The sequence below is a fragment of the Macaca mulatta genome, chromosome 20 (assembly GCF_049350105.2).
Source record: "Macaca mulatta isolate MMU2019108-1 chromosome 20, T2T-MMU8v2.0, whole genome shotgun sequence".
NCBI lineage: Eukaryota > Metazoa > Chordata > Mammalia > Primates > Cercopithecidae > Macaca > Macaca mulatta.
In genome coordinates, this window is record NC_133425.1 from 84119707 (window position 1) to 84144772 (window position 25066).

A 25066-nucleotide genomic window follows, 5' to 3' on the forward strand; every position below is an offset into this window, starting at 1 on the left:
TGGGGAGGGAAGCCAGGTCACAGAGAATCCTGCTCTAGGGTCTGACCCCAGGCTGCAGGGAGGGTCAGTGTGGAAAGTGCCCACGGTCCTTTGGTGGACAAGGGAATGGCGAGGGTCGGGGATGGCTGGACATTGCCCACCCTCCAGGGGCAGCAGCTGCGGTTCAGGGGTCACCCCAGCACCTACCTGGACACTGTGCTTGGTGCGTCGGGGGCCTTGGTGGGGCCTGGCAGCGTGGCCTCGGCCTCGCTTGTGTACAGCTGATCCAATATGCCCCGGTGCACTTCGCCACCCTGCAGGGCACAGGAGCGGGCTCAGGGCTGCCTGGCATGTGTCCCAGCTCTGGTCCCCACACAGGGTTTAGTGTACCGTGGGCATGGGACTAGGCTGCTAAGCAGGCAGGGGCGTGGTCAGGCAGAGCAGGGACGAGCGTGGTGCATGGGCCGGCTCACCTGCAGGAGCTCCTGCGTGAGGACGTAGCGCTCTGCCCGCAGCACGTCACTCATGGTGCTGTGGTGCCGGGTGAACTCCTGCAGCCAGCGCGTCAGCCCGTCCACCAGCGCCTGCCCCAGCACCCACAGGAACTGCGCCGTGCTCAGCACCCTCTGCACCATGTGGCTCCGGCCTGCGGGAGGGCGGGAGGGGGCGCTGGAGGGGCAGCCTGTGGGGCCAAGAGAGACCTCCCACTCCCCAGCCCCGGGGCCCACGCACCTGCCGCTGCCTCCTCGGGGCCCTCTGCCGGCTCCACCTCCTGGCTGGGGCCACCTCCTAGGCACAGGATGCTGGTCAGTGACTGGGAGTCCTGCAGCTTCCCCTCAGAGTCTCCACCCCACCCAGCTCACCTGTGGGTAGCTGTCCTGCCTGCTCCTGCCTTGCCTGCTCCTGCTGCTGCCGCCTCAGCACCGTCTGGGCGTTGGTCACCCATGCCTGGTATGCCATCTGTGGGCCAGCCCCCTGGGTTAGGACCCGGCCTTCCAAGCCATGGGACCCAGGAGGGAAGAGGAGGAATAGCCGGGGTTGGGCAAGCCTGGCACCAGATCCAGATCCCTGCTCTGTGTCTACCAGGGGCCTCCGTGTCCCTGAGCCCCTCCCAGATGTGGACCTTGAGGGGCTGTGGGTGAGGACCCCCACGCATGCAGCCCACCCAACTCCTGGTCTAGCACCGAGAGCCAGGGGCCCAAAGACAGACCCTGGACAGCCAGGCGGCCAGCACAAAGGTGTCAGGCCCATCTCACAGGTCAGGCCACAGGCAGCCACCAGAACCTGGGTGTTCAGAGCCAAGACCGTGGGGCAGCAGGCTACACGTGACCCACGTCCCTGTAGCCTGGTTTCCCTTGGGACTTGGGAGGCCTGGATGGGGCTGGGTGAGCTAACTGGAGGCGGAGGAGCTGGGCTTCTAGGCCCTGGGGGCATCTGGCACCCCCTATGCTGCCCTGGCCGAGGGCCACAAGCTCTGTGGTTGCAGTGGGGCAGCGGGGGCTCCCCGACCTCACCTGGAAGGCACTCTGGGCCGATGGCCTAGGGTCTTCAGGGGCAGCCTCCTCCTCTTCCTCGCTGTCAGACTCAAACAGGAAGTAGTCCCCGGAGTGGATGACTGTGGGCAGGCAGTGCTGAGAGCCGGCCTTCCATGCAGGGAGACCCCCAGCCACACCCTCTCCGCCTGCATGGGCCAAGGCCCAACAGCCACCCTTCCCATGTGGAGCAGCCGGGAGCGGTGCAGGCACAGGACACAGGCCAGCGCGGTAGGACAAGACAGAGGTGGGCAGGGCAGCTGCGGAGCAGAGCCAGTGCAGGCTGGGGTGCTGAGTGGGCTGACTGCAGAGGACCCGGGAAAACCCAGGAGAGTTAGAAAAACAGACCGGACACAGTGGCTGACACCTGTCATCCCAGCACTGTGGGAGACTGAGGCGGGTGGATCACCTGAGGTCAGAGATTTGAGACCAGCCTGGCCAACGTGGTGAAACCCCATCTCTACTAAAAATACAAAAATTAGTTGGGCATGGTGGCGGGCACGTGTAATCCCAGCTACTTGGGAGGCTGAGGCAGGAGAATCCTTTAAACCTGGGAGGTGGGGGTTGCAGTGAGCTGAGGTCACGCCCTTGCATTGCAGCCTGGGCAACAGGGCAAGACTCCATTTCAAAAAAAAAAAAAAAACAACACTGGCTTGGAGTGGGGCGCATGCTTGTAGTCTCAGCTACTTGGGAGCCTGAGGCAGGAGAATCACTTGAACCCGGGAGGTGGAGGTTGCAGTGAGCTGAGATTACACCATTGCACTCCAGCCTGGGTGACAGAGTGAGACTCCATCTCAAAAAGAACAGAAAACGTAGAACGACGCAGTGCTTGCTGCTGGGACCAACCAGGTGAAACTGCCGCTCAGCTCCTGTGGCGTCAGAGCGAGCTCTGAGACGCCCCCGTTGGAAGGGCTGGGGCATCGCCGGGAGGACATTCAGTCCAGGGGTCTGCAGCCAGTGAGGCACCCCCAGACCCAGGAGGCCTGAGCGCGTCCTGACACTCAGGGCCTGGGGGTCGGGGAAGGAGGGGAAGACAGCAGCCCAGGCAGAGGACAGGTGAGGGCACAGAGGGCCTGAGAGGGTGGTCACAGGTGGGCTAATTGGGGGTACCTGTGGCGTGGTCCAGCCAGGGCCGCCACCACTGCCTCTGTGGCGGGGAGGAGCCCCCTGGACTGTCGGGCCCTGTGGAGGGTGGGGTGAGCGTGAGGCAGCAGTCAAGGCAACAGGAGGGGTCGGGGCTGTGAGTGTCTTGGGGACAAGATGGGTGGAGACAGACACAGAGACCCACAGTGATGGGGGCCACGTGAGGCCACGGGGCTCAGAGTCCATGCGCGTGGATGGACAGTCACGGGGCGGCCATGGGGCCTGCCGGACGGTGATCACGCGGACAGGACAGGTGGGCGGGGAGCCCTGTGGGACATCACACGGGCACAGACGAGGCACACACCAGCAGGCACAGACATGCTGGACATGAGGCCTTGGATGCTAGACTCCAGCTGCACTCACCTGGCTCCGGGCCTGGGTCCTTGGGGCCCAGGATGTCCTGGGGGTGACCGCGGTCCGCCCGGCCCTGCCTGTGCTTCTCCTGCTTGGCACGGATACGCTCCATCCTGTAGGGGGGAAAAGGCCAGGTATGCTAAGCGCTGGGTGGAGGAGCGGGGGAGTCCCCGCCGTAGAGGCACCTACTGTCTTTTCAGCTGGGCCAGGGACTTCTCCTCTGTCCTGCGGTGGAAGTCGATGCTCTTGAGGTTGGCAGCGTTGTAGAGGGCAAAGCCCCTGTCGGGAGGCAGGGATGGGGTGTGAGCACCAGACACTCAGCCCCAGCAGCACGGGCAGCCGCCGCTCCCCGCTCAGCCCGGGACGGCTCAGCCGGCTCCTCTCTGCCCATGCTGGGCGAGAGGCACCCACCGGGGAGGCATCTGCTACCCCCACCCTCTGTGGTGTCTGCGGTGAGGACAGGCCCTTCTGCCGTACAGATGCAGGGGTGTCTGGTGGCGCCCACCCAACCGGGACTGCAGGGAAGCAGGCAAAGCTGGCCCCAAGCCCAAACCCCTCCCTGGGGCATTCGTGATACCACACAGGGGCCCTCCCGCCGGTGGGACACTTAGTCCTTAGCAGGCAAGTCGGCCGGGGGGTGAGACACCAGCCACCGTCGGAACTGCAGCCTGTGGTCTCTGACAGACCCAGCACTGGGGCAGGGTCTGATGGTGCCGGGAGTCTGCTGTCCTTCATTCTCTAGATGACATGCCCATGTCCCAGAGGGGTGGAGCCTGTTCTCCACAGGCTGGGGCCTGAGACAGCGAGGTCCCTCCCATTGCCCCCTCCCAGCCCCAGGACGGGAGCTCTGGGCGGTGTCTGGGCCAGAGCTTGCCTGGATGCCAGCAGGGCGGTGGCCTGGAGGTCGGCCCTGACGTGCAGGTAGTAATAGCTGAGGAAGACACGGCGCTGCAGCAGCAGGAAGAAGAAGCAGATGCTGTCCCAGATGATGCCGGCCTCCTCCACAGGCAGCAGGCAGTCCTGGTCTCTGCCCATCATCTCCTTGGCTGCAAGGCAGGCGCCAGCAAGGGTCAGGCTCAGGGCCCAGGAGCAGGGGCTTCCCCACACCCTCCCCAGCGGCCATCCTCGCCACTCACGGTCATAGTAGCCCTTGACGGTGCACACAAGGCTGAAGAGCTGGATGACCCAGCAGAAGCCGGTCTGCATCTGCTCCACGAAGACGCAGGCCAGGAGCTGGGGGAGAGCAGGGTCAGCAGGGCCAGCAGGGCCCCGGGGCAGGGCGGGCGGGTAGGGCCGGGGCTGGGCTCACCGACAGCATGTTCTTGGAGATGATGACGGTGACGTTGTACAGAATGAGGCAGTCCCACAGCACGAGGCGGGCCCGCGTGTCCCTCTGCAGCAGGGTGGTGCCGAAGAGCAGCAGGTAGAAGCAGGCCAGCAGGTAGCCCAGCCCGAAGATGCTGATTCGGGTGGCCCCCGTGACAAACACCACCACCAGCACCAGCCAGAACAGGTACCGGAAGACGGCCACCTTCAGCATGTCGAGGTAGGACCTGCCAGGCCGGAGTGTCACGGTGGGCGCCCCGGCCACCCCTCCCAGAGGACTCCCCATGGAGGGTGGTATGGGACCCACCTGCAGTGGATAAAGTTGGGCACAGGGTTGGGCTCCCCCCGCAGCGGCTCCAGGTGGTCGGTGTTGACACCAGCCATGCACTGCCACTCCTCCGTGCGCTCAGCTGAGAACACTTGCCACTGCTGGGAGGCGCACAGCAGCAGGAGGAAGTCGCCTGCAGGACGCAGGAGCCGCTGCTGTGCTGCTCCGGGACCCACACGAGGTGGGCATGGCGCACACAGCCCGCCTCCCACCCCAGGCCTGTCGGCGTGCAGCCACTGGGAGCAGGGACACGTCTGCCTGTGGGAGTGGCCGGGTGCCACTGAGGGAGCCCTGGTGTGGGAGCGTCCGTACAAGGGCTGCCGTACACACATGTTGAGGTCTATGTGCGTGTGTGTGAGGTCAGGGCCTGCAGACTGCCATATGCCTGACTGCATGTCTGCCCTTGCAAGCCTGTGTGCACACTTGTGAGCAGATTGTGGGGTGTGAACATGCTCTTAGGGTCCTCTGTGGAGGCGGGGGTGGTGGGGGGCACTCACTGATGAGGTTGGTGGAGTTGGGGGCCCGGAAGAAATCAGGCAGGTACAGCCACTTGATGAGTGCAGAGTTCATGGGGACAGCCCGGCTCCAGCGCCACGGGTAATCTGGTGGTGGGAGCGTCATGTTAGGAAGGGCCTGGCCTGCCTAGGGCCTGAGATATCCCGTCCCCACCTGCTGACCAGTGGCTTCAGAGCCCGAGACTTTTTCACCAACCCTCAGGATCCATGGGAATCACCTCATGCACACCTGCTGTCTTGAGAACTGACAGCTCTCGTGTCCTGTGTGTTCACACACACGCATTCCTTCAACTATGCGCCAAGCCCCCAGGGGCAAAGGAACCAAGCGGGAGGCCGGAGAGCACGGAGATAGGGGCTGCTGGGCCTCCCTGGGTTGTGGCTCACACGGCCTCATAGTCCAAGATACGACAGTGTGTGTGATGTGACAGCTCTGAAAACAGCCAGGAGCCGCACGCAGTGCAGACCCCCGCAGCAGCCACAACAGGGAACGCCACTCAGCACGTGGGACCGGGATCCACGGGACAGCCTAGACAGACCTCAGTGTGCTCTGCCAAGTGAAAGTCAGACCCAGCAGCACCTGCTGTGAGTCCTGCTGACGTGGCGTCCTGACAGGACCACGTGCCAGGGATGGGAGGGGCCAGGGCCTGCGGGGGGAGGGAGCCATGGCTTTGCCGGCCCCGGCCACACTTCCTGGGAGGCGTGTGAGGCAGGGAGGGTTGGTCCCTAAGGACTGAGTGGGTGGATGTGACTCCACACGTCTGCAAAACCCACGACACCGTCTGCCGCAGAGGGAACCTCACGATACGAAAACGAAGTTGCCTCGATGTCAGAGAACACAGGTTCTCTAACGCAGGTGTTTTACAGGAAAGATCTGGAGGGCCCAGAGGCAGGGGCAGCCCCGTAGCAACAGGCACAGCCGGCGCCCAGACCCCTGGCTCTAAACCTGATACTCCTGGAACGCGATCGGGCTCCCCGGAACAGTGGCTATGAGCACAGAGCTGAGCCTGGGAAGCAGAAGATGAGGCAGCAATGCCTGGGAGCAGAAAACAGGACAGGGCCGGGCGGGGCGGCTCACGCCTGTAATCCCAGCACTTTGGGAGACTGAGGCAGGCAGATCTCCTGAGGTCAGGAGTTTGAGACCAGCCTGGCCAACATGGTGAAACCCTGTCTCTACTAAAAATACAGAAATTAGCCGGGCGTGGTGGTGGGCGCCTGTAAGCCCAGCTACTCAGGAGGGAGGCTGAGGCAGGAGAATCGCTTGAACCCGGGAGGTGGAGGTTGCGGTGAGCAGAGATGGCACCACTGCAGTCCAGCCTGGGCGACAGAGCAGGACTCCGTCTTGAAAAAAAAAAAAGAAAAAGAAAACAAGATGGGCTTGAAAAGGGCGGGGCAGGTGGAGAAGGCCCAGAGCTCCCAGGGCCTGAAGCTGGGACCACACGAGACTAAACAGTGCTGGTCCCACAGCCAGTCCCAGAGATGACGACCAACATCAGTGTCCACACCGACATAAATACTTGAGTAAAGAAATCAGCAGAGGACAAAGGACAGCTTTTCCTTACGGAAGATGCCAATTAATATACGTAGAAGAGTTGAGGAAACAGGAAACCGCCATTAGGAAACAGGGCCGAGCGCGGTGGCTCACACCTGTAACCCTAACACTTTGGGAGGCCGAGGGGAGTGGATCACCTGAGATCAGGAGTTCAAGATCAGCCTGGCCAACATGATGAAACCCTGTCTCTACTAAAAAAAATACAAAAATTAGCTGGGGATGGTGGTGCCTGCCTGTAATCCCAGCTACTTGGGAGGCTGAGGCAGAGAATCGCTTGAACCAGGGAGGCAGAGGCTGCAGTGAGCCGAGATTGTGTCACTGTACTCCAGTCTGGGTGAGGAAAACAAGAAAAAGTTCTTGCTATGTTGACCAGAGTGGTTTCAAACTCCTGGCCTCAAGGGATCCTCCTGCCTCGGCCTCCCAAAGTGCTGGGATCACAGGTGTGAAGCACCACGCCCAGCCAAATAAGGGGAGACGACGTAACAGTGTGTGGCCAGAGGGGCCAGGGCCTCCACTCAGCAGAGGGGAGGCCCAGTGTCTGTGGATGACGGAATTCTCGGAAAGTGGCCAGTGAGAAACGGCAGCTCTCCTGGATGGGAAACCCAGCTGACGGACGCACAGAGATAACAGAAAGGGTCTGTTTCATGAAGCCGCAAGGCTGACCCCAGACAGCCCACCAGTGCCAACAGGCTGGGTGCCACTGTGGGGCAGGTGGGACGCCCCTGAGCCGGCCGCACGCACAAACGTGACTCCCCATCTCAGACTGCAGGGTGCTGTGTGCCTTGAGCAGACCCTCATCACCAGGACAGCCACGCAAATCCAGTCTCAGGGCGTCAGCAACACCGCCGGCCTCCCTCCGGAACTTCCCAAGAGACCGGAGAGGCGGGGGCGGCCTAGACCCAAGACAGGAGACTAGAGCAAACATCAGACCAGATCCCATCTGAAAACCAAACCGCCACAAAGCAGGGTGCTGGGGCCGGGGCTGTTTCAATGCAGAGGACACATTTGACAATGGCACTGCCAGGAGACAGGTCCGCGCATGTGGGGCTGTGGGCTTAGGGACACCCGCCCCCGGGAGACGCTCGAGGCGGCTCTTGGGTGTGAGGTATCACGGCCAACCCACGCGGGGACCAGAGAGGACGCAGCGCTCCTTGTGTGACTCACAACTTTCCTGAAGGTTTGAAATATTTCAAGATAGAATATTGGGCAAAAAGGAAAGAACAGCAGAGCCTGGAGAGGGCCGGGCCGCCCCCAAGAGAGGACGTAGATGAGGGCGCTGGGTAGGATGTGGGGTGGGCAGGAGGGACTGGGGGAGGCCAAGGCTAAGTCCAGGAGGGTGGACAGGAGCCCGGGGCAGGCGGGAAACACCCCACGGGCGTCCACAAAGCCCCAAAGCCCACACCCACCCAAGCCACGTGATCCTCACCGATGCACAGGGCCGGGGGCATCCCCAGGCACAGCAGGTACTGGTACAGCAGGAACAGAGCCAGGAAGAGGCAGTAGTTGGGCCAGAGGCGGGCGATGGCCTGGCGGTGCCTGCGGGTGAGGATGGCCACCAGCCAGCAGCCGTGCAGGGTCACCATAAAGTTCATGCGCTGCCCAATCACGTTCACGGCCATCAGGAAGCAGATCTGGGGAGGGGAGAGGGTGGGGTGTGGGGTACAGTGAGTCGGGGGGAGGGTGGGTGTGGGGGTGCAGTGAGTCGGGGGAGGGTAGGGGGTGCAGTGAGTTGGGAGGATGGGGTGTGGGGGTGCAGTGAGTCGGGGAAGGGTGGGGTGTGGGGGTGCAGTGAGTCGGGGGGAGGGTGGGTGTGGGGGTGCAGTGAGTCGGGGAAGGGTGGGGTGTGGGGGTGCAGTGAGTCGGGGGGAGGGTGGGTGTGGGGGTGCAGTGAGTCGGGGGGAGGATGGGGTGTGGGGGTGCAGTGAGTCGGGGGGAGGGTGGGGTGTGGGGGTGCAGTGAGTCGGGGGGAGGGTGGGGTGTGGGGGTGCAGAGTCGGGGAAGGGTGGGGTGTGGGGGTGCAGTGAGTCGGGGGGAGGGTGGGTGTGGGGGTGCAGTGAGTCGGGGGAGGATGGGGTGTGGGGGTGCAGTGAGTCGGGGAAGGGTGGGGTGTGGGGGTGCAGTGAGTCGGGGGGAGGGTGGGTGTGGGGGTGCAGTGAGTCGGGAGGGTGGGGTGTGGGGGTGCAGTGAGTCGGGGAAGGGTGGGGTGTGGGGGTGCAGTGAGTCGGGGGGAGGGTGGGTGTGGGGGTGCAGTGAGTCGGGAGGGTGGGGTGTGGGGTGCAGTGAGTCGGGGGAGAGGGACTTTCTGGTCCCACCCGGCAGGCCTCAGGCTTGCGACAGCCCTGCCTGGAGGCTGTGGGCATCAAGCAAGGACAGGGCCAGTGGTGCTGTGAAGAGGGCTGGAGTGGCTGGCAGTTGCCATCATACAGGGGAAAGTGAGGCTCCAGGAGGTGGGCTGTACAGTAGAGCGAATCTACCTTGGCCCCCTGCTTCTTGTCAACACCACAGGAGGCCAGGGGAAGCCTTGCCGGGCCCTGTCCCCCGCCCCTGGTGGCCCAGGCAGACCCAGGTGGGGCCAGGCTTTCGGTGCCTGCACGGTGCAGCCCTCCCTTCTGACGGCCAAGCCCTGCCCCAGGAGGAGGCAACGTCCCTGCCTCACCTCCAGCCCGAATTTGTAGAAGAAGAAGTTGATGAAGTACTTGAGGCAGCCGAGCAGATCCTGGTCCAGCTGCTGGCGGGTGCCGCTGGCGAACACGGCCTGGGCAGGCAGCGGGGCCAGCTGGTGCTGCCGGCGGTGGTGCTCCTGGCGCCGGTACACGATGGCCTCGAATACCAGCAGCAGCAGGACCTGCAGGTGGTTCTGCGGGGGGGCAAGGGTCAGGGGGCAGCCGGGTACTCGCCCGCCCCGCCGTCCACCAGCCCCTCACTCACCTGGATGTAGCCCAGGTTGGGGAACCCTTTCCGCACCCCAAACCAGTTGGCAGGATCCACGGGCCCCCGGTACAGCAGGGACTGGCTGATCTCCGTGGTCAGCAGGTTGGTGCTGTTGGGGGAGGGCTGGCAAGAGACTGGGCATCAGTGCCCCCCTCCTAGGCCACAGTGCCCCCCTGGCCCTGCCTGGAGCCCACCACAGCCACAGCTCCAGGGCAGGTCCACCGCTGCCCCAGCCAAGGACACAGGGGCTGCTGGTCTTGGAGCCACCTTCACGGGGAAGGGGACCAGGTGTTTGAGAAACAGGGAGACCACAGGCAGGGGCTAGGGGAGTGAAGAGAGGTCCAGGGAGAAGGAGGGATGTGTGAGAAAGTGCCAGGCAGCAGCTGCCTGACTGTCTCTCCCCGCCCAGGCCTGGGGTGGGGCCCTCCCCTCCTCACTGCAGCAGACCCTGGGACTCCGCCCCTCCCAGACACCCTTGTGTGCGGGGAGTGGACCCCTGGTCCACAGATCAGGTCAAAGGATGCTGCCTCCAGGAGGCCCCCTTGGCCCCATTGCACTGAAGCAGCTGCCCTGGGAGGGTGGGGCTGCGAACACAGCTGCCTGGAGCTTCCTCCCGTCTCCGCCCACGGGGGCCGTACCTCGGTGCAGTTACTGGAATACTCCTGAGGGTTGACAACCTTGAGCTGGTACAGCATCTTACACACGATGATGACGCAGGTCCACACCGTAGACAGGCAGGAGGCCATGGGTCGGAAGCGTGGGTAGGGCAGGGCGAAGGCCCACAGCACCACCAGCAGCAAGTTCATCACCGACACCTGAGGGCAGCGGGCATGTGGGGCTGGGCTTGGGGAGGACAGCCGGGCAGGCCAGAGCAACCCCACCCCAGACGGGAAGCTGAGGTGCCTGCCACACTCACCTCCTTCAGGGCCACCCAGACGGTGTACAGGGCCACCAGCTTGAAGATGTGCAGCTCCAGCAGCCGCCGCAGGAACACATGCACCCGTGAGAGGACGTCCGAGAAGCCAGCTGCCAGCTCCAGCAGCCGCTCGGCCACCAGGCCCCACTTGGCTGCGCCTGTGACGGTGTGAGGGTCAGTGTAGGGCGGAAATGGGGAGTCCCAGGTCCCTGTGCAGAAGAGGCTGTGAAGCTCAGAGGGGACTCTGTCAACGATCCCCCAGCTGGGATGTGGCACAGCAGACTGGGTGGCCACTGTGCTCTGCCCGCCCGACTCACCTTCAGGCACCTGGGTGGCCTGGTGGGGAGTGGCCATGCCCAGCCCCTCATCCCTGGGGCCCTCCTCCTCCTCCTCCTCCTGCTGCTGCTGCTGCAGCAGTGGGGTCCCGCTCACTGCATCCTGCCTGGGAGAGAGTCCGAAAATGGCATCTCCCAACTGGGTTCCTGCCCCTCTCATTTCCTGGGCCTGGAGGAAGCCCTGTTTGCACCGCTGCTACTGCAGCTGCCAAGTCAGGCGCATAGCTGCGTCGTAACTCATGCCCACTGTCTCCGGGACCTCCACGCTACTGCCATCCCCTCGATGTGAGCAAATGGAGGATGTGGCTCCTGTCCAAATCCCACGTGTCTCCCTCCCTGGCCCAGGAGGTTGCACCTCTCCAAGGCCAGCCAGGGAGGGCGGGGCCGCACCTGTGAGCCCAGCGTGGGAGGCGCCTGCCGGGCGGGGACACGTGCTCCATGTCGGTGAGCTGCATAAAGGGCCGGTGGAAGTAGTGCAGCTGCAGGATGCAGGCCAGCAGGAAGAAGCCGGGTACCAGGATGCTGGAGAAGAGCTCGGACACGCTGAACTGCTCCAGGCCCAGGTCCCCCAGCCTGCGGAGGGTTAGCATCAGCACCAGCCCGGCCCCTGGCAGAGCCGCTGGAGCCCTGGGGAAGTGCATGGGGTGTCAGCGCCGCTGCCCCACCGCCCCAGCCTGGACTCACTGCTCATCGGTGAAGCCAGTGAGGTTGCGCCAGTAGGCGGGGAAGTCCTGGAACTGGAAGGTGTAGACGGCGATGAGGACCAGCATGGTGTAAGCCACCACGAGCCACCAGAAGGCCTTGAGGAGCTTCCGCCACAGGCTGTAGTAGACCTGCCGGGTGAGGGGGGCGGTGAGGGCCGCGGGGAGGGTCCGTGCCCCAGCCCCCACCCCGGCCCGCCAGCCACCTGGAAGAGGGTGAGGCAGAGCAGGAAGAGGAACATGTAGACAATCTTGTAGACCACGAGGCGGCCGGCGAAGCTGACCACGATGAACATGCCGGCACACACATAGATCCAGTACTTGGCATAGACGCCCTTCACCAGCTCCCCCAGGCTCTGCAGCAGCGTATGCGTCCGCGTGGGCTCTGTGGGCCAAGCCAGGGGGCAGGCGATGGCATCGGGGTGGGCGGGCAGGAGGGCAACTCCCACCTCTGGCCTGCCACTCACCTGTGTCTGCCACAGTGACCTCCGTTAGCGCAGCTGGAGCCTCTGCCCGCTTTAGCAGCTTCTCTTTCACAAACTGGCGCAGCAGGAGCCAGAAGGTCAGGGTGTAGAGCAACTGCGACAAGAGCGGTATGTCCCAGTCAGCCGGGGGGCCCAGCACCCCTCCCACAGCCAGGGCAAGAGCCCTCAGGGAGGCAGCGGGCACCAGCCCATCTACACTGGCCTCCCACAGGCACGAAACACCCTCTCGCTCACACCCACCCAGAGGCACACGAGCACACACTTCCATACCCACGGATGAGTGCATGGGTTCACACGCGCTCACATGCAGTCACACGGGTTCACTAGTTCACATGGGCACAGATCCATGTACACACATGCACACACATCCACATGCCGGAGTGCACATTTACCCACATGCATGTTCACATATGCCCACAGGCTTATGTGGAGGTGTACACACAGGTGCACGTGTTTGCACACACGGGCTCACAAGTCTCACAAGATGAGACACAACCCACTGGCCTGCAAACAGGTGACCAGACATGATGCTGGCACCCAGCTCACATGGACACACAGGCACCCCGTGAACACATGGCCTGCACAGCTTGTCACTGAGACCCAGGGCTGTGCCAGTGGGCAGAGCCCACGCTCACACACAGCGTCAGGGGTGCAGGGGTGGTGCCCGTGCCAACACAAGGTTGTCTGTTTATTTGCTCAGCAAACACTCACTGAGAAGCTACTTTGGGCTGGCCCTGGGTGGGCAGAATGGGGACCCCATTGTGACAGACAGACACGGATCTACCTTCCTGGTGCTGCTACTCCCCTGGGCAATGGACATTGAACAGGATGATGACCCTGACGGGTTCATGCACCCAGGCACCCCTGGATGTGGTGGTGCACACTCACCATGGCGCCAAGGTCCAGGCAGGGGTACCGGGTGTGCTCCAGCCCCAGCTGGCGCAGGCTGACGGGGCCCAGGGTGGTGGGCAGCTCAGGGCGCAGGTCCATGGCCCACACGTAGCGCAGACAGCACAGCGTCATCCCGTACAGCAGGATGCAGGGCGAACACAGCATGGCCAGCTGGTGGCGGCTGCGCACCGTCCAGATGAGGCAGGCCCAGAGCAGCAGCACAAAGGTCAGCCAGCTGTGGTAGGTGATGCTCCACACCTGCGTGGCAGAGGGACCTGCATGGCCGCCCAGCGCACCCCCCCCTCCCAGCGATGCCCCACACCTGCGCAGAGGAGGGTGCTGCACAGCCACCTTCCGCCACCCCATCCCATCCCGATCCCCACGGCCGCCTACCATCATGGCGATGAGTGCGCACACATAGCTCTGGTCCATGATGAGGTGGCCTAGGCTGTGGAGTGGGGATGCCTCCCTGGGCTCAGCCCGCTTGGGCCGCACTGCAGGTGGGGACAGAGGTCAGCTCCGGCAGGGTGATCTCCAGGCACCCCCCACCCTGACTACGCCCTAAAATCCAGGCCATGGGCAAGCACACAGCAGGAGGGACAGACCCCCGGTGGCCATGGTGGGCTATGGGCGGAACACACGGGCTCCAGTGGTGGGGCTGACACTGTTCCCCGAGCGTCAGGGATCGCCCTGCCAGCACCTGCTGTTCTCTGGGCCTCAGTTTCCTTGAAAGGGTGGGGCGCACAAGGTGGCCCTGACCCCGTTTCCAGCCCTGTGCACCTGAAGACTCTCGGGACCCCCACCCCAGGGCCCTGGCTTCACTCGTTTCATTCAGAAACACATTGCAAAATGGAAAATCAAGGGTTAGGGTAAAGAAAGAAAGTAGCCAGAAAGAGCCCCCAGACCCTCCCAAGGCGACATGGCCAACACGGAGTTCCCAGGCCAGCCCCTGCCCTGGACGAGCGGCCTCCTGGGGCCACTGGCCCACCTGGAGCAGCTCCCAGAGCGAACAGCACAAGACGGCATAGCCATGTTTTCTGGGGAGGGGTTGGGAGACTGAAGGGCCCCCCCATGGGGTCTTGGGGATCAACGATGCAGCCACTCGGCTGCCCTGGGGGTCTCAGGGGTCAGGGACACCGACACATGGATGCCCGAGGGGGCAGCAGGCAGCGGTGCCGTGCGAGCATGCGAGAGCGCCAGGCGGTCACCAGGGGGCAGCACCGGCCTCCCCCTTACCAGCCGTACCAGCCGTACCTCGGAGTGCACGGTACTTACCAGGCCGCTGCCGGATGGGGCTCTGGCCTGTCAACTCGTGCACGATGCAGTTATCAGCCTCCGTGTCGGGTGCTGTGGGCACCACGTGCTGTGGACAAGCAGTGGTGAGCCATGCAGGGGCTGGCCCAGTGCCCCCCACTCTGGCACCTCCACCCACCTGGCTGCTCACCTGGGCAGCCTCCCCATCCTGGGGCCACTGGTCCAGCTCTGCCAGCTCCAGCTCCCGAGTCTCGTCCCCCTTTGCCGCCTCCTTCCTCTGCAGAGACCAGCGCCTTGAGCCCAGACCAGCTCCACACCCCACCCAGAGGCAGGAGGTCCCGAGACCAGCCCATGGTCTGACCTCGGCCCACCCCCCAAGGGTGGCAGGTACTCGCCTGGCCGGAGGGGCGGTGCACACGGAGCTTGCGCAGAGAGGCCGTGGCGTAGCACAGCAGCAGCAGGACGCCGGGGCTGGCATACATGGGCCAGTCCAGGCTGGTGTTGAGGACCAGCACGTGGGGGCTGGAACAGTTCGCAGGACCCACGAAGTCCTTGAGACCCAGCACCCTGTCCAGAGAAGACCTGTCACTGCCCACCACCCCGGAGGCAGTGGGGCCACAGGGGTTAGACGGGCCAGGTGGGCAGGACCAGGGCGGGAGGAAAAAGGGGCCGTGTGGCAAGCCGTTACCTAGCCCAGATGCCGGCAGGCGGGAGCAGAGCCTGTGCCAAGGGCGTCTGGTAGCAGTAGAGGGAGAGGAGATGGCCGGTACCGAAGCAGCCTACTGCGGCGCAGAGTCTGTTGAAGCCCAGAGTGCTGATGGGGAAGTGGCAGGCCCACCAGGTGCAGATGGCCAGGAAGACCAGCAGGTAGACGCTGGAGAGGACCGAGGGGTGGGCGATGCCTGTGGGGCAGGGCAGGGGCACACAGGGTTGTACCTGGCTGGTGTCATATGTCCCACTATCTCCACGGTCATCAGGGAACTCCAAGACCCCTCCCAGTGTGACTGCCAGTGCCCCTGCCTCGGCGCGTACCTGCCAGTGCGAGCAGTGTTATGGCCAGGACCCGCCCAGCCGCCACCAGCAGCCAGTGGGCAGTGACGCGGAAACGGGCGGCCAGCCGTGACCTCCGTGTGGGGGCCAGCGTTGCGGCTTCCTGCAGCCCTGCCGGGGGGCTGGCATCCACATCCCTCTCGTCATCATCCTGCCAAGGTCACGGGCAGGGGCAAGGTCAGGTGTATCACAGAGGCCACCTCCGCAGCCCACATCTGCCCAGCCAGGAGAGCGGGAGGTGGCCACGTCCACAGCTGCCCCTCTGAGGGCCACAGGCCAGCCTCCCTGAGCGCAGGCCCCAGCCTCCCTGAGGTCTGCCTGACACCTTCCTACTTCCTCACTCGAGCTCACAGGCCCTGCAGGCCTTCCTGGTAGCAGTTCTCACCCTGGCCGAAGACCCACGGTCTGTCCTGGCAAGTCCAGGCACATGATGACCTTGCCAGGTACAGGCCGACTGCAGGCTGTCCTAGAGCGCCTCATCACCCTGAACCACGCGCCCAGGGAGCAGCGGGGCCCTGTCTGCACCCCGGGGGGTCTCTAGAGACCAAGGGGGCCTGAGGGACATGGCCAGGCTCCAGGGTCTCCTGGGTACCCCTGCCAGCCTTCTGGGTGGCTGTGCCTAGAAGTTAGGGGTGGTGCTCCTGCCCTTGCCGAGCCTCTGGGGAGACAGAGGCTGCCAGCTGCCTAGAAGTGACAGGCCGGCCCGGGGTCGGGGGAGAGAGCCCGGACAGCCTGTTTTCCCTGGTCCTGACTAAAGATTTCCCAGAACAGCCGTTTCCCAAACACAGGGGAAAGCCAGGGTGTGGTGGAAAGAACACGGCTGTCGTCAGATGCCCCGGCTGTGGCCTGGCTGCCAGCAGCCCAGTGTCCCCATCTGTGACTCGGGGGCTCTCCTGGTGGCTGAGGCGCCAGGCGCCCAGGCTGAGAGCACAGGCTGTGGGGCTGGATGATAGGCACCATCCCAGCTCTGACAGTCTCAGGCAAGTCACTTAGCCTCTCGGAGCCTGTTCCCCTTCTGTCAAACGGGATGGGGGCTTGACAGGACAGATGAGCCAGACCGGTCCTGTCCTCATAGGCCTCCAGGGCTGCAGGGGCTGCTGGGAGGCTCCAAGGCCAGGGGAACAGGGAGATCAGGGCAGGAGCGGCCTGGACCCTGAGCCCACCCCTCTGAGAGACCACACAGCAGCGGGGGGCGAGGCTGGATCAGAACGCAGGGTGCCATCGCTCACGCCCGGGGCTCTCCCACCAGACCCCAGAGCGCCAGGGCTGGGGCTGGAAGGCCTGAGCTCACCCCGTCCACAGCCTGGCCCTGGCCCTGGCCCTGGGAAATCTTCTGAGCAGAGCCGTGAAAAATGAGCATTTCTGGGAGTAGAAAGAACAGAGGCAGCTGCTGTGGGAGGACAGGTGTGAGGCCACCGAGGGGTAGGCCTGGCCCTGATTTGGGCCCCACGTGCCACAGCCACGCTGCAGACGCCCCTCACCTCCTCCAGCGGCCGGCGCCCCTCGGGCTGGCTGGCACACTCTGCCGCATGCCTGCACACACGTTGTGTGTTGCCCGTATGTGGGAGTGAGGGTCTCCCGGGGGCCCTGCCAGGCCGGGTCATGGGGCTTCTAGATCTGGGTTTCGGAATGGTGTCCTGGAGGTGCCTGGTGCCCCCACCGCACTCTGAAGTCTGTCCACACTGGCCGGCCAGGGCGCAGCTGCACACTCAGGCTCCCATCACACCAAGAGGAAGCTGACCAGAGTCCAGCCCCCCAGCCCCGTCCCAGCAGCCAAGCTCCAGGAAGCTTGGGCCCTCCCTCGTCAGCATGGAGGGGCTGACGAGGGAGGGGCAGGTCTCTCAGAGGACAGGCAGCAGCACAGCCCCCACGATGACCGGACCCCCTTAAATGCCCGGAAAAGCCACTCCAGGTCCCCATTCCCGCCTCTGAAATGTGGGTGCCAGCCTTGTTCCATGGTGCGGGGACAGGACAGGCAGGAGGGCAGCCCGCCTCTGCAGGCTGAGCAGCTGCACCCAACCTACCATGTGGCTTGGGGAGCCCCTTTCCCTCTCGGGTCCATGTGCCCAGCAAGCATCAGCTGACTGACGAGTGGGCACTGGGAGGGTGAGGTGGGAGGAGGCTGGGTGCCCGTGGCAGGGAGTTCATGGGCCAGGACACCCAGGTGACCATAAATCCCGGCTGAGCCTGGGGATGGCGAGTGTGGGACCGGGTAGGGGTGAGAGGGGCTGAGCAGCAGTGACGCAGGCCCCAGCTCACTCCCTGCCCGTGGGAGGTGGCCGTAGCTCGGAGATTCCCGGGGCCAGACCTCGAAGTCTCGTAGCAGCTAAAGTTCACTCTGCCTCCCACTCCGAGGACAGAGGCCCTGCTTCAGGCCCATCGCTCCTGGGGCCGAGGCCCCTGCTGGGGCTCTGGGCCGACAGCCTCTCTGCCTGGGGCCGAGGCCTCCTGCCGGGGCCGCCCCTTCTCAGCCCGTCTGCAGCGGCTCTCCAGCCAGACCCACTGCCCAGCACTGCAGGTTCCCACCACCGCGTGGCCCCAGACAATCCCCCCGTGAAGAGTTTTAAGGGCAAAACAGACACCACCTCAGGGCCTGGAGGTTTCCCACCAGAGGCAGAGCCCGGGTAGAAACAGGTCAGAAAGGATAGAACCGCAGGCTGGGCCCGGGGTGGGACATGGAAGTTCCTCCCCCTCTTTAACACCAACTTACAACTAAAAAGTCTACATTTGTTTTTAAAAGATTAACCCTCAAAATGGCTGAGACCACAGCTCTCAAATGACCTCCCTGACACATGGGTGATGCAGCTGCCCTCACCAGCTCCTGCGTATGTGGGCTCTGCTGGGTATTCCTTGCAAGGCGCCCGCAGAGGCCGAGGCAGACAGAGGAGACCACCAAGATGCCCAGGTCAGGGGCCACCAGCCGGATGGCGTTGGGAATGTCCTTCAGGTCCAGCCTGCGGAAAGCAGGGAGCAGCCGCAGTCAGAGCAGGAGGACAGGCGCGGGGGAGAGTGCGGATGGAATGTGGATGAGTCTCCAGGTCCCCATCCCCCTCTCCCGTCCCTCCTGGGTCCCCCCACTTCCTGGGGCCTGAAATCCCCAAGGGAGGCTCGCTGGTTGGGGGTGGGGGGGACGGTCTTAACCTTGTGACCCCTATGTGTCGCGAGAGGGTCTCCCAGCGGCTGCCTGCGGAGAAAGACAGAGGAACCCAGTCAGGCTCTGCCCAGCCAGCACCACGGCCCAGTCATCCCTGGGGTGTTTCACGGGGACCATCCAGGCCAGACATAAATCAGGCTGAGTAGACCCCCCCCAGGAGACTTGGGGTCACTGCATGGCCCTCTCCCTGACCCCCAGGATGGCTACCCCTGTCCCGCCCCCTCAGCGACTCACAGCTGGGTCCCAGGAGCTGGTCCAGGTGAGGCACAGTGTGCAGGCAGATCTGGAGAGCAAGATGGGCCACCAGGAAGAGCAGGCTGAGGCCCAGCAGCGCCCGCAGGAGGCGGCCTGTGTGACCTGCGGCAGAGTGGGTGGGTGAGGCTGGTCCTGGGGATGGGGAGGGGCCCCAGCCCAGGCCAGGCCACTCAGCCCGACAATAGCCCCCAGCCAGGTCAGAGCTCGGAGGCCTGAGACGCATGCCCGGCATGGACTCAGGACCCCAGCAGGCAGGCCGGCCCCACTCCCCACACCCTCCCAGGGCCACTTGTGTCACTATTCTGACAAGGAGCCAGGCACCCTCCTGGGGGTGGCAGCAGGATGGGTCTGGGGCCCACAGGCAGGAAAAGGCCTCCCAGGCTTGGAGGCTACCACCTGGGGTTTGCTCACTTATCCAGCAAATATCCGTCACCGTTCAGTTGTGGAAGCAGAAGAAATAAACACAAGGAGACGCGAGAAGCTCCACCTCACCCCAGTGGGGGCTGCAGTTGGATGGAGACCAAGGCATGGGGAGCGCCCCTGAGCAGCCGTGGCCAGGGTCGGGGTTGGGGGTGGCGAGGGGGCTCCCCCTGAGCAGCCGTGGCTGGTGTGGGAGCGGGGCCAGGATGGTTCTCGAGAAAAGTGGGGCGGGCAACTGCTTCCCTGGGGCTGAGGGGCCGCAAGGAGAAGTCGCATCTCTATGCATGGTTCCCAGTCCCCATGGCAGCCCTGGCATTTCAGGCACCTGCTGTGCGCCAGGTTGGGCCCCAGACCGCATCCTCTCTCTCTGTGTACCCGCACCTGGCAGGAAGCGGCAGCACCATCCAGTTGCCCGGCAGCCTTGTCCTGCTCCCAGCTGCCTGTGGCCCCACTGGACTCAGCCCCCCAGCAGGGAGGCCTTGGGCTGCAGGGCGGGGGCTGAGCGGGCACCGCCTGTGGCTGGGGGCACTCAGGAGCCCTGACTTTGCCTCTGCTCTCTGCACACATGTGGACAGCTCACCCTCCAGCAGGGGTCCAGACCAAAGTCCTTGGCCCACCAGGTTCTGAGTCCTGAGCCCAGGGCTGTGGACAGCTTCCCTCTCCACCCCAGCGCCTTCTGGCCAGAGCCTCTGGGCCCTCACCCTGGGGCAGCAACTCCTGTACCACCGGCCACGAGAAAGTGTAGAGCAGCTCGGCCCCTTCTCACAACTTCGTGGAGCTCAGGGACATTCAGGGTCTGGGTCTGGGTCTGGGTCTGAGGTGGTGAATGTCACCACACACCTGCCCTCTCTCGGCCTCAGGGCGCCAACTTAGGGCCTGTGTCCACTCTGTTCAGTTTTTTGGGCACAGTCGGTGTTAGGCGACAGACTCGGGATTGGCCTTGGACACTCAGCTCCCTCTTTCTGGAGTGATGACTCGTGACCCACGTCCAAGGCACCCTGCATATCCCTAAGCCTGACCGCGAGGCAGCACTCAGGGATGCCCGGGACCCCCATCCGCACCGCCAGGCAGCCGAGGCAGGTTTGGACCAGCTTCTCACTCACGCCTTCCTAGGGTTGCCCCAGGCCCTGACCTGCTGACCCTGCAGCTATGACCTCTGACCTGTGGAGGGTGGGAGGGGTGAGCAGGAGGGAGAGTGGGAAGGAGAAATGGAAAACAGACCAGGAAGAGAGGCTGCAGCCCCAGCACGAGCAGGAGCCACCACCAGTGGGGGCTGTGCAGGGCTCCTGAGAGACAGGACCTTCCAGGGCCTCCCTGCCCCGAACCCACAGGGGGCCGGGCTTCTCACTGCTCAGAACCCCTGTGCCGGGCTCCTACGTGCTGCGCCAGCCGCTCTTCAGCAGAGCACAAGTCTGGCAGCAGGAGGGCACCAGGCAGGGGCCCGCGTCTCCGCCTCTGTCACTGTGGGGTGACCTGAGAGCACTGACCCGGGGAATGGGCTCCTGCCAGGCCTGCCCAGGCACCTGGGCTGTGAGTCCTGCTCGCTGCATCCTCCAGCCTGACATTGAAGTGACCTTGCCAGCGGGGCCCTCCGTGGCACTGGGCACTCAGGGAGAGCACGTGCCATTGCAGAAGGTATTCTGAGTCCTACAGAGAGAGACCCGCAGGGCACCTGCCCCATAGGCATGTGGAGCTCCTGCTGGTGCTGTCAAGGACCCCCCGGGCACCGAGAGGACATCTGGGCCCTTGAACAGCCAGGCTGATGGGTTCCCTGCACACACGATCCAGCAGCCTGGGAAGGAAGTGCCTGACCAGAGACCCCTGGGCAGGGAGGGGCTCCCAGGCCACCTGGCTCCCGCCCTCCTGCCTTGCCCTGCACAATGACAGTCCAGGATGTCCGTCTCTGGCTCCAACTCGGAGGTCACTGCCTCCCTGTTGTCCTCCTCCTTCCCCTTTCCCTGCCTCCTTCCTGGTTCAGTTCTCGGGCTGGCCAGAGTGTCCTGGTCTGGACATGTTAGAACGGCTGGGCCATGATCCCTCCCCCAGGGTCGAGGGGGCCGCAGCCGGGCCTGGAGGCCACCCCTGGCCGTGTGGCACGACCGCTCCCTGCCTGGGCTGGATCAGACTAGGGAGCTGAGAGTTCGAGGGGCACCCCCGGAAGAGACACTGCTGGAGACGCGAGGGGGCCCGAACGTGCAGAGGGACCGAGGTCCTGCTGACCTGCATGGGGCAGGGGGGTGCACACAGAGGCCGAGGGGGCACCCTGACGCCGGCCCTCTTCTCCCATGCAAACAGCATGACCTCTAGGGGTCAGATGGCTTTCTCCTTCCTCCACCTGCAGCCCCTGCCCCCACCCACCCCCTCATGCTCCCCCTGCAGGTCCCGCCCCCAAATGCAAAGCTGCGAAAGCCAGGCTGAGCCAAGGATGGAGATCAGGCCACCTCCTCAGGGACCCACTGCTGCCTCTTCCAGGAGCCCAGGAGGCCTAGTGGGGTCTCCTGCCCCCGACTCCAACTCCCTCCCGGCAGGACACACCCTATAGGCCACGGCCCAGCTTACAGTGCTCTCTCCATGCTGGGAAAGGGAGTGAGAGGAGGCTTGGGCCAGGGACCCGCCCAGCTCTGGCAGGCAGCCGCCCATCTGCCTTTGTTCCTGAACCACTGTGTGGGCCCCGGCCCATCCGCTGCCTGCTGGAGGGAGCCCATGGGGAACGGACTGTTCTTGCCACCCCTATCCATGGCAGGGGAGGGGCTCAGCATGGCCCTTGCCCACCCAGAAGAAGGTGCAGGGGGCCGGGCACGGTGGCTCACAACTTTGGGAGGCCGAGGCGGGTGGATCACCTCAGGTCAGGAGTTCGAGACCAGCCTGGTCAACATGGTGAAACCTGGTAGTCAACATGGTAGAACCCTGTTTCTACTAAAAATACAAAAAATAGCCAGGCGTGGTGATGGGCACCTGTAATCTCAGCTACTCAGGAGGCTGAGGCAGGAGAATCACTTTTACTTGAACCCGGGAGGCGGAGCTTGCAGTGAGCCGAGATCGCGCCACTGCACTCCAGCCTGGGCGACAGAACGAGACGCTGTCTCAAAAAAAATAAAAATAAAAATAAGGTGCCGGGCTCCCCTTCCAGCTTGCAGGGCTCTCAGGAGGAAGCAGGAAGGGGCGGGGAGGCCCCAGGGCACCACAGACCGGATGGTTGACAGAGCACGGGCCTCCCCCAGAGCCGGAGCCCTTGGACCCCTGCCCAGCCTGCAAAGGCTCAGGGGCCCCACCATGGTAACGTCCTGATGAGTGGTCTGTAGACACCACCCCACACCTGCTGGACGAGGGCCGGGCCTGATCCGTGGGGAGTGTGGAGCTGATCCTTGGGGTGTGCACGGGAGCCCCCCGGAACCTGATCCGTGGGGTGTGCATGGGACCAGCCAAGGGACCCAGGGTGCCTTGAGGCTGAGCCATGACACCCACCAGCGACTGAGCTAGGGCTGAGCTGCAGGGCCACGAGAGGGGGCTTTTGAGGCAGAGGATGGAGACTACACAAGGCTGGCAGAGCTGGGGGACCAGTGAGGCTGAAGAGGGTGGCAGGGCCTCCGTGCAGGGGGCATGGTGAGATGGGGGAGTGGTCTCTCTCCAGACAGCAGGGTCAGTCTTGGAGGTGGGTTTTATCCTAAGGCAGGATGGGGCTTCTGAGTCCCTAAATGACAAGCAGGTCTCTGGGAGCCGACCCCTGTGGCTCTGCCTGCAGCCCCGCCTGGACCACCAGGGTCTGTTCCCACCGCCCCAGCCCCTCTCCTCCCTGCTCAGTCTGAGCTCAACCTCCAGCCCCGCAAGGGTCAGGCTGACGCCTACAGGGGGACCAAGGCCCGGATGGCGTCAAACCTTCCACCAGGGCCGCGCCAAGCCCAGCAGCTGCACAAATCATAAAGCCCCGGGCACTCGGCTCGGGCAAGCCTCACACTTTCCTCTCTCCCTCCCGGAAAACTGGGCAGCGTCTCCATCTCTGAAGGGCCCCTGAGGAGGCTCAGGCAGGGAAGTCCTCCCGGGTCCACTCCAGATCTTCCCAGCCCAGCTCCTCCCCTGGCCTGGCTGGACGCCTGCCTTCCCTCACTGCCGATCAAAGGAAAGTGTTTCCAGTTGCGCCCGGGGCATGAAATATTTACGGAACAAACGGGGAAACGCCAGGGGCCTGGGAACAGATAGCACCGGCTCCACAGAGCAAAGGGGAGGCCCAGGATGGGGACCAGGATGGGGAGGTGCCCACCCATCCCCAGCCATGCATCCTGGAGAGGTTTTGGCCTCGGGTCCCAGCGACTCCCAGCACTCGGCCGCACTGGGCCCCTCCCCAAAATGCCTCTCTGCACCCCTGAATTCTACCCGTGACCCAAGATCAGTGCCTGTGCTGGGCACAGTGACTCACACCTGTAATCGCAGCATCTTGGGAGGCTGAGGCAGGAGGATCACTTGAGCCCAGGAGGTGGAGGCTGCAATGAGCCATGATCATGCCACTGCCCTCCAGCCTGGGCAACCAAGCAAGACCCCCACTCAAAAAAAAAAAAAAAAAAAAAAAAAAAGCACGGTAGCTCATGCCTGTAATCCTGGCCGAGGCGGGTGGATCACCTGAGGTCAGGAGTTCAAGACCAGCCTGACCAACATGGTAAAACCCCTGTCTCTAAAAAAATACAAAAATTACCTGGGCATGATGGTGGGTGCCTACAATCCCAGCTACTCGGGAGGCCGAGGCGGGAGAATCACTTGAACCCGGGAGACGGAGGTTGCAATGAGCCGAGATTGTGCCACTGCACTCCAGCCTGGGTGACAGAGCAAGAATCCGTCTCAAAAAAATAAGTATAAAAGACCAGTGCTGGCCGGGCGCAGTGGTTCAAGCCTGTAATCCCAGCCCTTTGGGAGGCCGAGACGGGCGGATCATGAGGTCAGGAGGTCGAGACCATCCTGATTAACATGGTGAAACCCCGTCTCTACTAAAAAAAAAAAAATACAAAAAACTAGCCGGGCGAGGTGGCGGGCGCCTGTAGTCCCAGCTACTCGGGAGCCTGAGGCAGGAGAATGGCGTGAACCCGGGAGGCGGAGCTTGCAGTGAGCCGAGATTGTGCCACTGCACTCCAGCCTGGGTGACAGAGCGAGACTCCGTCCCAAAAAAATAAGTAAAAAAGACCAGTACCCGCCCCAAAGCACCCTGAGCTAGGAGGGAACCTGTGGGATGCTTCCAGCCAGATGTCGCGAGGCTGGAGGGTGGCCTCCCACCTGCAGCTGGCAGAATGATGGACCCCAAAGATGCCTGCATCCCAGTCCCCAGAATCTGTGAACACGGGAGCTCACACACAGAGGGGAGTCCAGGCAGCAGACGAAAGCTGCTCAACAGCTGATCTTAAACCAGGGAGGTCGGCCTGGATTAGCCGGGGAGGCAGATGGGACGCAGCCGCAGGGCTACCGTAGTGGGAGAGGGAGCAGGAGAGACGGGGTGTGATCCTGACCCCACCCCACTGGCTCTGGAGATGGAGGGAGAGGCCCCAAGCCCAGGAAGGTAGGCGCCTGGAGCAGCTGGAAGAGGAAGCAAATCCTCCCCAGAGTCCCCTGGAAAAATGCAGCCCGGTGGACACCTCACAGCCACAGACAGGCCCCCATGCAGCCAACCTGCTGCATCCAGCACCTCCCAGAAGGTGGTGCCCAAGAGCGTGCCCCCACAGTCATGCCCCCCGGTCCTGCTTGGCCTCTTCTCCGCCCTCTGCTGGGGAAGGTCTCTTGTTCTCTACACTTGCCCTCCCTGGGGACCTTCCTTCCTTTCAGCGGCTCTTCACCTTCCAAAACCCAAAGGCCAGCAGAGGGCCCGGCCCCACCCACGTTTGGCTCATGGCCTTTGGGGACAGGTCTCTGAGTGTTTGTTCCAAAACCCGCTCTCCTAAAACGTGGGCACAAAATGGACATGGCCCCCA

At 63.7% G+C, this 25066-nt stretch overlaps 1 protein-coding gene and 1 pseudogene across 5 annotated transcripts in view; one reads left to right on the forward strand and one right to left on the reverse strand.

Moving 5' to 3' along the window:
- The window catches only part of PIEZO1 (piezo type mechanosensitive ion channel component 1), a 67293-nt gene that overhangs the window by 7103 nt on the left and 35124 nt on the right, over positions 1–25066 (reverse strand). For 2 of the 5 annotated variants that reach the window (XM_077986694.1, XM_077986696.1), the window contains exons 3-35: positions 18678–18800; positions 18431–18473; positions 18105–18243; positions 15272–15440; positions 14928–15141; positions 14635–14806; positions 14418–14516; positions 14261–14348; positions 13379–13479; positions 12983–13243; positions 12077–12188; positions 11816–11994; positions 11593–11741; positions 11299–11481; positions 10891–11015; positions 10574–10731; positions 10296–10472; positions 9655–9780; positions 9383–9583; positions 8153–8357; positions 5160–5264; positions 4642–4795; positions 4318–4561; positions 4145–4241; positions 3883–4054; positions 3198–3287; positions 3018–3121; positions 2622–2693; positions 1494–1594; positions 843–939; positions 712–768; positions 453–625; positions 187–293 (exon numbers count right to left, since the gene is read on the reverse strand). In XM_077986694.1, the coding sequence (XP_077842820.1) occupies positions 187–293; positions 453–625; positions 712–768; positions 843–939; positions 1494–1594; positions 2622–2693; positions 3018–3121; positions 3198–3287; positions 3883–4054; positions 4145–4241; positions 4318–4561; positions 4642–4795; positions 5160–5264; positions 8153–8357; positions 9383–9583; positions 9655–9780; positions 10296–10472; positions 10574–10731; positions 10891–11015; positions 11299–11481; positions 11593–11741; positions 11816–11994; positions 12077–12188; positions 12983–13243; positions 13379–13479; positions 14261–14348; positions 14418–14516; positions 14635–14806; positions 14928–15141; positions 15272–15440; positions 18105–18243; positions 18431–18473; positions 18678–18800 (4597 nt within the window). The remainder of the gene's footprint in view (positions 1–186; positions 294–452; positions 626–711; positions 769–842; positions 940–1493; positions 1595–2621; positions 2694–3017; positions 3122–3197; positions 3288–3882; positions 4055–4144; positions 4242–4317; positions 4562–4641; positions 4796–5159; positions 5265–8152; positions 8358–9382; positions 9584–9654; positions 9781–10295; positions 10473–10573; positions 10732–10890; positions 11016–11298; positions 11482–11592; positions 11742–11815; positions 11995–12076; positions 12189–12982; positions 13244–13378; positions 13480–14260; positions 14349–14417; positions 14517–14634; positions 14807–14927; positions 15142–15271; positions 15441–18104; positions 18244–18430; positions 18474–18677; positions 18801–25066) is intronic. The other 3 variants (XM_028841099.2, XM_028841100.2, XM_077986695.1) reach the window with 3 other exon arrangements.
- On the forward strand, positions 19226–19944 carry LOC144338328 (uncharacterized; annotated as a pseudogene).